Source organism: Anticarsia gemmatalis, chromosome 1 (assembly GCF_050436995.1).
Source record: "Anticarsia gemmatalis isolate Benzon Research Colony breed Stoneville strain chromosome 1, ilAntGemm2 primary, whole genome shotgun sequence".
NCBI lineage: Eukaryota > Metazoa > Arthropoda > Insecta > Lepidoptera > Erebidae > Anticarsia > Anticarsia gemmatalis.
In genome coordinates this window covers 9713675-9726697 of record NC_134745.1, presented here as the reverse complement: position 1 = coordinate 9726697, position 13023 = coordinate 9713675, and the positions used below count along the sequence as shown (strand labels likewise).

At 33.2% G+C, this 13023-nt stretch overlaps 1 protein-coding gene across 2 annotated transcripts; it reads right to left on the bottom strand.

Moving 5' to 3' along the window:
- Nucleotides 1–3435: 3435 nt before the first annotated feature.
- Nucleotides 3436–11462, bottom strand: LOC142975382 (uncharacterized). 2 transcript variants are annotated; one of them, XM_076118179.1, is made up of 4 exons: nucleotides 11264–11462; nucleotides 9971–10141; nucleotides 3922–4165; nucleotides 3436–3592 (listed from the first exon to the last, which is right to left on the bottom strand). In XM_076118179.1, the coding sequence occupies exons 1-4, from the start codon at nucleotides 11445–11447 to the stop codon at nucleotides 3559–3561; spliced, it is 633 nt and encodes a 210-aa protein (XP_075974294.1). In that variant the 5' UTR covers nucleotides 11448–11462; the 3' UTR covers nucleotides 3436–3558. The 2 variants fall into 2 exon arrangements, with proteins under 2 accessions (XP_075974294.1, XP_075974304.1); XM_076118189.1 differs by having other exon boundaries at nucleotides 9971–10137; nucleotides 11264–11404.
- Between the last annotated feature and the right edge of the window lie 1561 nt (nucleotides 11463–13023).

The following is a 13023-nucleotide window of genomic DNA, read 5'->3' as shown; positions in this document are numbered from 1 at the left end:
AAAAAAAAAATTACGCACAACAAAATACTGTATTTTTAACAGTACTAGTTTACTTGTGATGAACTAATCATACTGTAGTTATAAAATACACAGTGGACTTGCTGAAACTCCACTTTCAGCACGTTTGCATTTTTTAAAAAGCACTACAAACGAATGGCTTTATTTTTTTGTTCGAAAACCGATAATTGAAAAGTCCAACATTTTGATGAGTTTCACAGAATAGTTTTTAAAAGATGCTGAAAGTACACGTTGTACTTTTAAAAGCTTTTCATCAATGCTTATTTGAATTCTTCTATTGTCTAGGTGGAAACGAAAAAAATACGTATACATTACTGGAGGATATTAAAACAAAAGAATAACTTTTTCTTTTCTTTCATTACAATCACAAATGACAAATCGTCCAGACTACCCCGTCTACTACAAGATATAAGACCTAACATAATTTCAGAATCCTAATAAAAATAGTTGAAACCGCACAAATTACCGAAGGAACACGACGAACTTGGATTTGAACAAAGAAAAGGGCGGATAAAGCAACAAAGTGCGTAAACAAGGGGTCTCATTGGTTTTATTTGAAAAGTTTCGATGATCGCGGTTTACTACCGTCCTTCCTCGAACAAGGTCTTCATTAGATAAAATCAGGTTAGAAAATTTACATTATCTTTGATAAGGAAATCACCCTTATATTAGCGCGGAACGATGCAAGGGAAAACGGAAAACGCTGACTATTGTGTGACAGAAAGTTAATAATGACTCATTAAAAGTCTCCGGAACTCGTGATGTAATAATTCATTACGTGTCGAAAGTTTGCTACAGAAAAAATATATTACCGAACTACTTTCGCCCTAAATCATAATATTGTGGATAATAAATAACCCGTTTGGCTGAAGATGTATAAACTATTGTTGTCATATCCGGCGAGTACAATAGCAAACAAAACGGCTGAGAATTCAATAGTGGCTTATGATGACGGGGCGCTTAGACGCAAACGGCTCTCATAATCTATTCCATCAATGGCGTCAGATAAGATTGTACCGTCATTATTGAGCTGTAATTAATCTTTGTCATTGTTGCCTCCGTCTGCAGATCTGTTCTCGAGCGATATAGACCTTTCTCATTGTTATACTCCATTACTTATTTTGCTTTATGACCTTTGCAGTGAAATGCGAAACATCTTCATTGAGTTCTGTATTGCTAGTCATTATGTCTTTGAATGTCGGCACGTTCTTAATGGAACGATGCTTTTAGTGCTTAACTGTTGGTTCAATTAGTTGCACGCATACATTAGGCACCTACGTTAGTACCTTACGTCTTAAGCAAAACTGATTTTAATTAATTTCATTTCGTCACGTAACTACATGTTTGTAGGCGTGTTACAATGAACTGCTATAGAAAATAAGCTCTTTAACCAGTGTTGAGAGTGTGAGACCACATTTAAGAATTTAAATCTAAATCGAATTGCTAATTTCGTTTGATTTGGTACTTATTTGGACATTGTTAATTGTCGGTTAAATTAAGTTAATGCTTTATTTTATTTTCTAGAAAAATATAAACAGTCGACATAACTTTATGCTTTAAATATACAAAATTATACCTCCTACGTCTTAAAATACCACCGACGTTTTTTACTCTATAAGGTAAAGTAACTTTACTAACTTTACTTACTTTTATATACATTTTACGTACATAGAGCAGCCTGGCCGTACTCCTGCCCTCAGTCATACAGGCCGACGTCACTGGCTGTGTCGTGTAGTCGTATATCTCTTTTGTAGGTGAGATTAAAGAGGCGATGGCGTGGACAGAAGCGATCCATCTCCGTTAATGCTGTATCGACGGCGTTCCATCCTCCACCTACTGTGATGCACGACCGAATCAAATGCTAGGGTCTATAGGAAATTATTGGATTACGTGGCATCACAAAGTTTTGTTAAACGTTGCAGACGAAGACTCCAAACTCATGTTATATTATTTTTTTATGTTGTTTAGTTGTATTTTAAAAGTCTTAATGTTAAAGTAGTGTAATGTTCTTACCCCAGTAAATTAAGTTATATAATATTGTTGAGTAATACGGGACTTAAGCGGACTTAACTACCATTTCTGTTTTATGAATTTCATTACGTCCTCTTCTAGACCTGCTATAAGATTGTGCAATTAGTATGTACAAAAAATAAAAAAACCATAACTGTCAACTATTATTTATAATCTAGATGGCCTAATATAAACCTAGAATTAGATAATAACAATGATTCAGAAATCTAATAATAACAAGATATATTTCGGGGTCGTTTTTTGTATGATAAATTATTGTAGGTTTTATAAATAGTTGAAGTCAAAGTAAAATATTTTAGAATAGTATATGGTATACTGGTTTTTACGCGATAGGTATACGAATACCAGACAGATGAGGTATTTTGCTTTAGTAAATCTTATTTGAATTTCTAATCGCATTGCTAATGTTATCTCAATCAACATTTTATTTGTGTTATAGTTATTAATACAAGTTTTTAAACTCATTTCTTGAGCAACGAGAGCCATTTGACATTTTAATTATGCCACTAACAAAAAATATGTTGGGAAACTAATAATTAATTATATGTAAAATAAATAATAATAATAAATTTAACCCATTAATGTCCCACTGCTGGGCAAGGGTCTCCTCCCGTAATGAGAGAGGGGTTAGGCCTTGAGTCCACCACGCTGGCCAAGTGCGGGTTGGGGACTTTGCATGCCCTCAATAAATGTTTTAAACAAATTTTTTAGGCATGCAAGGTTTCCTCACGATGTTTTCCTTCACCGTTGGAGCATGTGATAATTATTTCTAATACACACATAACTTCGAAAAGTCATTGGTGTGTTGCCTCGGGTTTGAACCTGCGACCACTTGCGTGGGAGTTGTCAACTTATACCACTCGGCTATCACTGCACATATCACAATTATATGTATTAACAAATAATTAAAGTATATGCAGACTAGACTCAAATTGAAAGAAAGTAATGACCAGTATTTAGCAAAGCGTTAAAACTAGATACAAGATTCCGGGAGTTGATTTCAAATCAAAAATGTTTCTTATTGACCCTTTCGCAAAATAACATTTAACCAGAAGAATTTATATCTACTGTAGCTCGTTTCTCTACTGCTATCAACTAACGACAACCGGCTTGTCATCGAGAAATGTTGTATGAAAATCTGATCAGCGCCACTAACAGGCGTCGTAGGAACTATTTTGGCAGTAGATTCTAAATGTCAACTCCCGATACTCGACAGTACAGATTATACAGAATTGCGCTACTGATATTGTGTTATAGTTTTCAACTTTGTGTGCCTGAGTAAATCAGCAAGTCGCTGCGCCGAAGGATAGAAATTCAAGTGACGAAGACTCGTATCAACGACTTCGCCGTCCTACTCATTGTTAGTACGGTAATAAAAAACAAAAATGGAATTAAATTAGTCTGTATGTTTATTTTGCTGTTCTGTACATATACATACACTCCATTCAAAAGCACATACACTTAAATAATCATATCATTGCACTATATTAAGGGGTTCAGTCGATCAGATTAGCACCAGGGTTCCTCAACAATGTAGGCTTTCCTGAAAATAAAATACAATGTTTAATATATGCGTAAAAATACATACTTCAAATAAACTATACGTACTGATTTTATTCTTAAGAGTCACTTGATATTTAGTATAAGTTTAGCTTAGATACTAAATAAATTATATAAAAAATATATATATATATTATTGTGCGTCTGGGTAGCATAACGAGCGTTCGACATACTAAAGGATAAAAAATCTTTATATATACTACGCTACGCTAGCTCACCAACTTTAGGTCTAACAGAAATCGATACACTCCATATACTCTTGTCTAATCTGGGGCCTACATCAGCGCTACAAATAACTTTAACTCAAATTACCTGTATCCTCCGTAGCCACCACCGTAGCCGTAGCCGCCACCGTAGCTAGGCCTGTAGTAGCCACCGCCGTAGCCGCCTCCGTAACCGCCGCCGTAACCACCTCCATAGCTCCTGCCGACGGCATGGCTAGCTAGAGCACCACCGATGAATCCAGCCTTAGCACCGATGAGTCCAGCTCCGACCAGACCGGCAGCGCCGAGACCAGCGGCGCCGATACCGAGAGCTCCAAGACCGAGGGCACCACCTGTGAAAAAAAAACGATTATAACAAACTATTTTCAATGCTATTTTTTGTTGATAATGTGTACAGACTGTCTTTCCTTATTTATTGTGATCTTATGAGTTTTTGTAGAATTGAAACAAGCACCAAATTGTGTTTGATATGTTGTTAACCTTGCTACGCTACTACTTGTTTAAACAATGGACATTTCAATTACAATACACTTAAAAATTCAAATCAAATCCTCATTAAATATGCGACATCATAAATTAATCCTAAATCCCTAATGATTGAAAATGCATAATGTATCAGCGAATATTTAAAATAATCCATGTTATCAATTAGATGAAATATCAAATAGCAGTCCCGAAATAACTAAATCATAACAGTAATTTATGTTAATGTAAATTCATATTCGCATGCTCCAAACGAAATACATATTAAAACTTATTTGATATTCAGATAAACTTGTAAAACTAGTTGAATTAATTTATGTCTGATTGATAAATATGTATTCATTTCAGAGGCACCATCTGTGCGACCTTTGGCTTATTCGTAATTACACGACTTGTGCCTAATTAATATCTGCTCTAATTAGTATTAAGACCTGCAACATAGTTACACGGCGTGCATCCATGTAGTGTACTAATTATAGCCTCGGAATACGGGCTCTGAGATTATAGTATGCTCTCTGTGCGTTCATTTGTCCTCTGTTTGTTTGGCAAACACAATACCTATACTAGTTTAACGGAACAACGTTTTTAAGGGCCTAAATTAATTTTAAAAACTTACTCCGTTGGTAAAATCAGTATATCTAAAACAATATTTATTAAACTCGATTTAATGCTAATGAGGGATTTGTTTTTAACTAAATCTAGTTTTAATTCGAACAAATTTGGTTCAGATATACGTGATTATTTTATTAAACAAGGCTCGTAATTGTTCATATAAATAAATTGTCCAACAGATTTGCATTTGCAAATGTAGCCCGCCACCGCGCCGGACCGTGCCCTATACAGATTTTTATGGAGGCTTTAATTCCTTTACTTACTCTGCTTTTATTATTTATAGCTTGAGGAATTTACATTTTTATGGTTTCTGTATATCCTGTTGCTGAGCGATATAATAAAATTATAACAGAGACGATAAAAGTTCAAGGCTAATGTGTGAAAATGAACTGCTGTTATTGGAATAATTTATTCGCCATATTAACTAATATTGTACTAGCTTTTACCCGCGACTTCGTCCGCCACCCGAATTTTCCAATAGGAATGCATCATTTTCCCGGGATAAAAAGTAGCCTATGTCCTTTCTCGGGTATCAAAATATCTCTTTTCCAAATTTCATGCAGTGGTTGAGTGTTTAGGCGTGATTGAGTAACAGACAAAAAGTTACTTTCGCATTTATAATATTAGTATGGATTATTACGGGTTCATAGATCGTCAATGGGGTAATGTAACGTTTCTGCTTCCTAATATTACATCATCAATCTCTAGGGCTAGAAAGTGAGGTCTTTAGGGATCGACATGACGTATTTGTTACGCAGTATCAATTTCTCATCGACAGCAACCCTTATGACATGCTTGACGCGTATTAATATTCTACTGGGAATTCCATAAGTTGATTGATTTTATTAACTAACTAAACACTGCATATTACGTACGCAAGTGTGAAGATTTTAAAAACAAATATTTGAATGGAGCGCAGTCTTGACGTAATTAATGTATGAATCATCAATATGGACCATGACATTGAGATCAGTCTAAAAATAATTTATATTTTACACAAAAAATATTAATATTTTAGTTTTGATATTTATGCTTGATCTAACATGTACATTAATTAATTCGATATGAGTGTACAATTTTCACAGTCTCTCGATTCATCGGTCATTGACCGGTCATTTAGCTATCTCTTTTAAACATCATTATACAAAAACTCACTTTGTGCATTTTTAAGCCTTTATAAAAGCACTTACGTTTTAAATAGATATTTTCGATAAATTAAAATAATATAATATAGAGAATACCAAGAATTTATTTGAAAATCAGATTTATTTTAATGACTAGTTAAAATACATTTTCTATGAAATATGCTTAAATAATATGACATTCGAAATATAAAGTGAATCGTTAATAATATAATATTTTCGGATGCTTAAAAAGCAAAACAATTCATATTTTACTATCGCCGCTATTTTAAAATGCCATTTGCTCTATAAAGTTTATAACACATAAAATAACCATTCGACTTAGAAAAACTTTATTTTATTTAAAGATTTGATTGAAGGATACCTATTATATTATTGAGTACCAATCGTTACATTTAACGTTTCTTTAACACTGTACGGGTAAAAAATATTGCCGTACGGTAGCAGGCCTCGATAAAAAAAAACTAGCTACTATTCCTATTATTATTATACATACATCTATACTAATATTATAAAGCTGAAGAGTTTGTTTGTTTGTTTGTTTGTTTGAACGCGCTAATCTCGGGAACTACTGGTCCGATTTGAAAAATTCTTTCAGTGTTAGATAGTCCATTTATCGAGGAAGGCTATAGGCTATATATCATCACGCTACGACCAATAGGAGCAGAGAACCAGTAAAAAATGTTACAAAAACGGGAAAAAAATTTACCCTATTACTCTTATGTGACGCAAGCGAAGTTGCGCGTGTCAGCTAGTACATACATAATAACGCCTTTTTCTTTTTTATTATTATAAAAATCTTAACACAAAAAATTCCTTTCTACGAAATACACACGTATACAGCAAGAGGAAAGATCAGTATCATCCCTCTAATCTCATCTTCCAACTTCCCCATGTAAAACTCTAATCACACGAGCTCCAGAAGGGATTTTAACCCTATTCTTGCCATTGCAATATTTCACCAGAAGTGGAAGGACGTAACAAATCTCCCCATGACTTTAAGAGGCTAGGGAAGCAGGTAAGATAAGTGTGCTTTCGTACAAAACTACGACCGACAAGTTCGGGTCTACACTTCGTCATCGTTAATCCAATTATACCCAACTAGCCCGCATATATTCCTATTTTAACTATGTTTTTTTTTCGCCTACAAAATTTAGCTTTTCTCTTCTTTAAATGACGTTGTTTTCTGCTTATAGCCTTTTTTTTAATAACGTTGAGGGCAATTGCGTGTTAATCCCTTTAAAAGTAATTCTATTTGACTAAACAAATCTCGGTTGATTATTCATTTGATTTAACTTGACAACCCGCGGGCAAATTTGTTAGAATGTAGCGAACTTAATTTTATTTCGGTTTTGTTCCAATTTATCAATGTTTAGTTTATTTACTGGAAAAATAAAAAAATAAAACCTCTGGCAGATAGGTTAGTTGAGTAAAATCTTTCCAAAATTCACCGAAAAAGCTGCCAATTAAAACCTTTTAAAGTTTAAAAATAATAACTTTATGTAATCCGAATGTGTATTAGAAATAATTATCACTTGCTCTAACGGTGAAGGAAAACATCGTGAGGAAACCTTGCATGCCTGAAATTTGTCTATTACATTTATTGAGGGCATGCAAAGTCCCCAACCCGCACTTGGCCAGCGTGGTGGACTCAAGGCCTAACCCCTCCCCTCCGTTTGGGAGGAGACCCTTGCCCTGCAGTGGGACAGACATGGGTTATTAAAAAAAAAAAAAAAAAAATCCGAATGTTTAAATGCTTAGTCACGCTTGGTTATCGTTTAAGTTATAACATTTGTTTTAGTTAAAAATTGAAGATGTTTTACCTCGATCAAAAAATTACTAGAGGTTAATATTTACATACGTACAATGTATTTATACACTTATTATGTATATAGGTAACCACTTACAGATATTGCGTGCATTATTAGTTACCTTGAAATCATCAGGTAATGGGCGGGGAGATCTGAATACATTTAGTAATATATACGCATTATTACGTGCGATTGCGTGAAGGAAACAATAAATTGTACCAAAATCCGGTATCTGATAATAAAATGGATTTAACACGATTTATTTACAGTCTATTTGTACATACCTCTTCTGAATATATCAAAAAGATGGATTATTAAGTGAAATGATGACAGCTTTTTTATACATTTACTGTTTAAACATTTAGCAGAAGATAGGTTAATTGACACTGATTATGAGCTGGGAAACTGGCCCTTATTCTTGCATACATTTTATTAGATAGAAGGATCTGAATAATAATTCTCATCAAACGATCCAAAAAATATTAAAATGATTTTTTACACATTCTTTTTTTGTATGCAACCGTTATTAATGATATTGTACTTAACAATACAAAGTAAAGCGTTAACCTTTAGGGTTTGTGAGTCAGTATTTTTATTAGATTTTCCTGTGCAAAATTGATAATTAGGGTTCAAAGGAGATCGGCAGATTTCGTACAGCTTAAAGTTTGTGTTGTTTCGTAACAGAATTTGTACCACTTATTAGGGGACTAAGTGACTTATTTTTATTTGGGAGTAATATTTTTAGAAGTCCGGATTAATTAGAAAGTATTTGTTTATTTAAATAATATTTTTTGGTTTATGGCTTATATTTGTTGACAGCTAAAGAAAAAGAAAATCTCATGAGACGTCACTTTTTGTCTGACGTCTACGCATCCGCTAATTTGTTGTTGTTTTGGATTGTGGTTTTGACAGCATCTGAGCAATTTAGCGAACTATCGGGGCTTCTAAAAATGGACTTAACTTTTACCTCCCAACTTTTAAAAATATAAGAATTTTAAAATAAGCTTGTCTATCATATTAGCGACCCATTAAAACAAAAAGTAAACCTAAACATGACATTTTATAAGCTGTACGAATTCTTCATACAAACCTGCCGTTCGCCTTTAAAAGGTTTTAATCAGCAGCTTTTTCGGGGAGTTATTTGTTATTTTTTTCCAGTAAATAAACTAAACATTGATTCACTGGAACAAAACCGAAATAAAATTAAGTTCGCTACATTTTAACTAACTTTATAAAAACGTCTAAAGGTAGTAACTTTACATGATAATGAAATCGGTCCTCATATTTGTTAATAAGATAATACTTTGCAAATCGTGTAATAGATATAATATAATAATACTACATACGAAATACTACATGAAAAAAGAACTCTTTCCATTTGTTACGTTTTTACCAATAAGTTACTGAACTGATTGTAGTTAATTTGTTGGAGTTGTGGATAACATCATGAAAAAAGACATGTCATTGTGTTCTTGTCATTTCTTACCTTTTCAACGAGTCATGAGTAAAAAGTAGTTTACAATGAAGAAATACACTCGATCATGTTGTAATATTTACCCAAACGGTTATGTCAATTATCGGGTGAATACCTATCGTATTTGTAAAATAAATTAGTGATATCATAACTCTCTTTACACTTGCTACTAAACACGTTTTGGATTTAAACTTTGGAATGTACAAGTAAGAGCGATAGAAAGAATTTAATATATGACATAACCTTAAGTTAGCCACAAATATAATTAAGAGTAAGATTCTAAATGAAACCATTGAAAACTAGGATAAGCAGTAAGAAAATTCCTGTACGTTTTCCATAGGTAGTAGTTTTTAAAGATAACTGTTATTAATTTCATGATTATGGTCCCAAAAATGTATTTTCTCATTTTCTTGGCTTGGTCGATTTAAAACAATTACAAAAATAGAGCGTATTAGTGGTATTTGGTAAAAAATATAGTTTTTATCTATTTATTGGGTCTCTAAAAGGAGCGAAAATTTACTTTAATGATTATTTTTGAAGACAATAACCGAAATATATTCGATTTTTATACGTGTATGAGTTATCTTTCAAGAAGGTTCGCGTGAATGTACTTACCAAGAAGCAGACTTCTCTTCTCCCTGGTCTGTGGGTCTACAATCATGACTTCTCTGAGCTCAGAGGGGTCTGTGGGCTGAAGGGCGGTCAGCAGGGGGCCGGTCTCCTGCGCCAGGCACACCATACACGCCACCAACACTCCGAAGATAATCGTGCACACCTTCATTCTGTCTAGAACAAAATATATACATGTATAATAGAATACGGGAATTAACGCGAACACGTATTTTCCTTCTACCTTAAAATGCCTAACGTTTCGGCGCAGGTTGCACTGCGAAAAAGTAACGAAAATATACACTGTCAAACAATCTGCATAATCATGTCTTTTTTTTGTTTAGTTTCGTGGCAATTCTGGCTTTATGCCTAATTCCGCCAGTAACACAGTATTAAATAAAGGATATCAAGAAATATTTTAAAGTCGTATTTTTTCGACTGCTTAGCAACCATCATTAGATTTGGCTTTTTTTCCATAATCATGTTTGTAAAAGAACAATTTAATTAGCATAGAAAATATTTCAAAGGTAAACTTGTACTAGGATATAAAGATTCCACCGATTGTAGACTGTTTATTTTTTCATCTTCAGTATTGTTTGTCTTTTTTTTCTGATAGATTTACAGCGTGTTTTATTTGTACTATAGTTTACTGACGTGTATTTTGTTATTTTACTTTTAAAAAAGGTATGTAAAAAATATAAGCGGTTTTCAAGAGTCGTGAATTGGGTGATTAATCTATACTAATATAATAAAGCTGAAGAGTTTGTTTGTTTGTTTGATTGTTTGTTTGTTTGTTTGTTTGTTTGTTTGAACGCGCTAATCTCAGAAACTACTGGCTCGATTTGAAAAAATCTTTCAGTGTTAGATAGCCCATTTATCGTGGAAGGCTATAGGCTATATAACATCACGCTACGGTTATTAGGAGCGGAGTAGCAACGAAAAATGTTACAAAAACGGGGAAAATTTTGACCCATTCTCTTAGGTGACGCAAGCGAAGTTGCGCGGGTCAGCTAGTATCTGATAACGTTAACACTCAGTTTATACTTCATTAAAGTAAAACATTGGATTTTTTATTTGATTTCATCCGCTTTGCCTTTGGCCTTTAGTAGTGCTACGAATATAAATGTTTTTTATAACTAACCCGCTTTAAACGAAATCAAAACTGAATTCAGTCAAAATCGGGTTTAAAACTAACTTGTTGAAAATATTTAATCCAAAATAAATACTTTTAAATCCCAATCATTTGAAGCAATTATGTGAGTTAAATAAAAAATATATTTTTTGTAATATATTTAGTACCTGTATGATATTGATAACCGTCGAACACAACACTGAGCACTGTTCTACTGTAAGCTGATGTCCTGCCTATGACTTTTATAGGTCGAAGCGAGCACACACACAAGATCACACATAACTCGTCTCTAAGAAGGCATGTTGTCGCCCCACCAAAATAATATAATAATATCACGCACACAACGGGCATAATAGTTTCAGATATTCAATATTCATTAGACGTTATTACAAACACGAAATTGTTGATGGGCATAGTTTGCGAACACAACTTTGTTCGGCGGTTCTGAAATTCCATAGGTATTAATCAAAAGCTACTGTACAGGTACCTGAACTTTACATATTGTGCGTAACATCGTACTTATATTATCTATGTTATCTGTACTTAATATTATAAAATTGTAGTAATGTGTGAGTTTGTTTGTTTGGTTGGTTTAACGCGCTTATCTCAGGAACTATTGGTGCGAATTGAAAATTAATTTTACCGTTGGATAGCCTATTTATTGAGGCAGGCTAAAGGCTATAGAAGATTACGCTATGACCATTAGGAGTTGAGTAGCAACTAAAAATGTAACAAAAACGGGGAAAATAGTGACCAATTCTCGCTTATGTAAAGCAAGCAAAGTTGCGCGGGTCAGCTAGTGTTATTATAATACGGGTACTCATAGCTGAAAATTTGCCTCTTCCTTCGCAGATGGAAAATTTGTGTTGACTTGTGAAATAAATTGTATGAAGTTATTTACTTTGATGCGGTTATTAAGTTTCCTCTTTTCAGTATGTGGTAGTTGAAATTTAATGTTTTCGACTAAAATTGTATTTTAGCTATGTGATGTGGTTTTATAATTTTCCCCTGTTAGGGTGTAAGACTGCAAATACTTTAGAAACTTCCATGTAGAATTCAGCCAATACGTACGTAAAGAAACTGTTATAATAATGTCACCGCAACGTTTATTTGTACGTCTCTACTTTCAATTCTGCAATTTAGTAGTGTACAAAAAAATAAAAAATATTTTTCCGAAATATTTTGTCTATTTCAACATTTTATCCAAAAAATCTGGCATTTTACATTTAAGCAATATTATAAATGAATAAATATTTTTTTTAGCAATTATTTTCAATCTTTTTATTATTTAAGTTTAAGTAATTTAATTACCTTTCTACCTAAGAAACTTTTCATGTTATTTGGTATATCTAGTTATAATTTATGATACAGAAACCCTTTACAAACATTACATAAATAACATATTTAAAGCAAGAAGTCGCTTTGATCGTGTGAAAAGTTAAGTACATAAGTTCATTCTAATTTATTTCCTTTACGAAGTAAAGTATAATGCCATCAAAAACATTCTGTAAAAACTTCAAGTCTCGCCGTAAAAAGTTGTGAGATCTATATAATACCAAGTCGATTGATCTATTTAGTCTCTACTTAAAGGACCTTCTGTCTTAAGTTATTACGTATGTTATTATCATGCCAATTTAAAAAAAAAATACCTCTAAAACAAATAGACCGACCTGGCCATCGCATGATTTGATTATTAGTTTCTATCACACTACACAGCACGACGAGAAGTTAATGCTCCTGAAACGTTAATGGCGAATTTGTGTTTTCTTGCGATGACCAAGTCGATCTATTTGTTTTAAAGGTATTTTTTTTAAATTGGCATGATAATAACATACGTAATAACTTAAGACAGAAGGTCCTTTAAGTAGAGACTAAATAGATCAATCGACTTGGTATTATATAGATCTCACAACTTTTTACGGCGAGA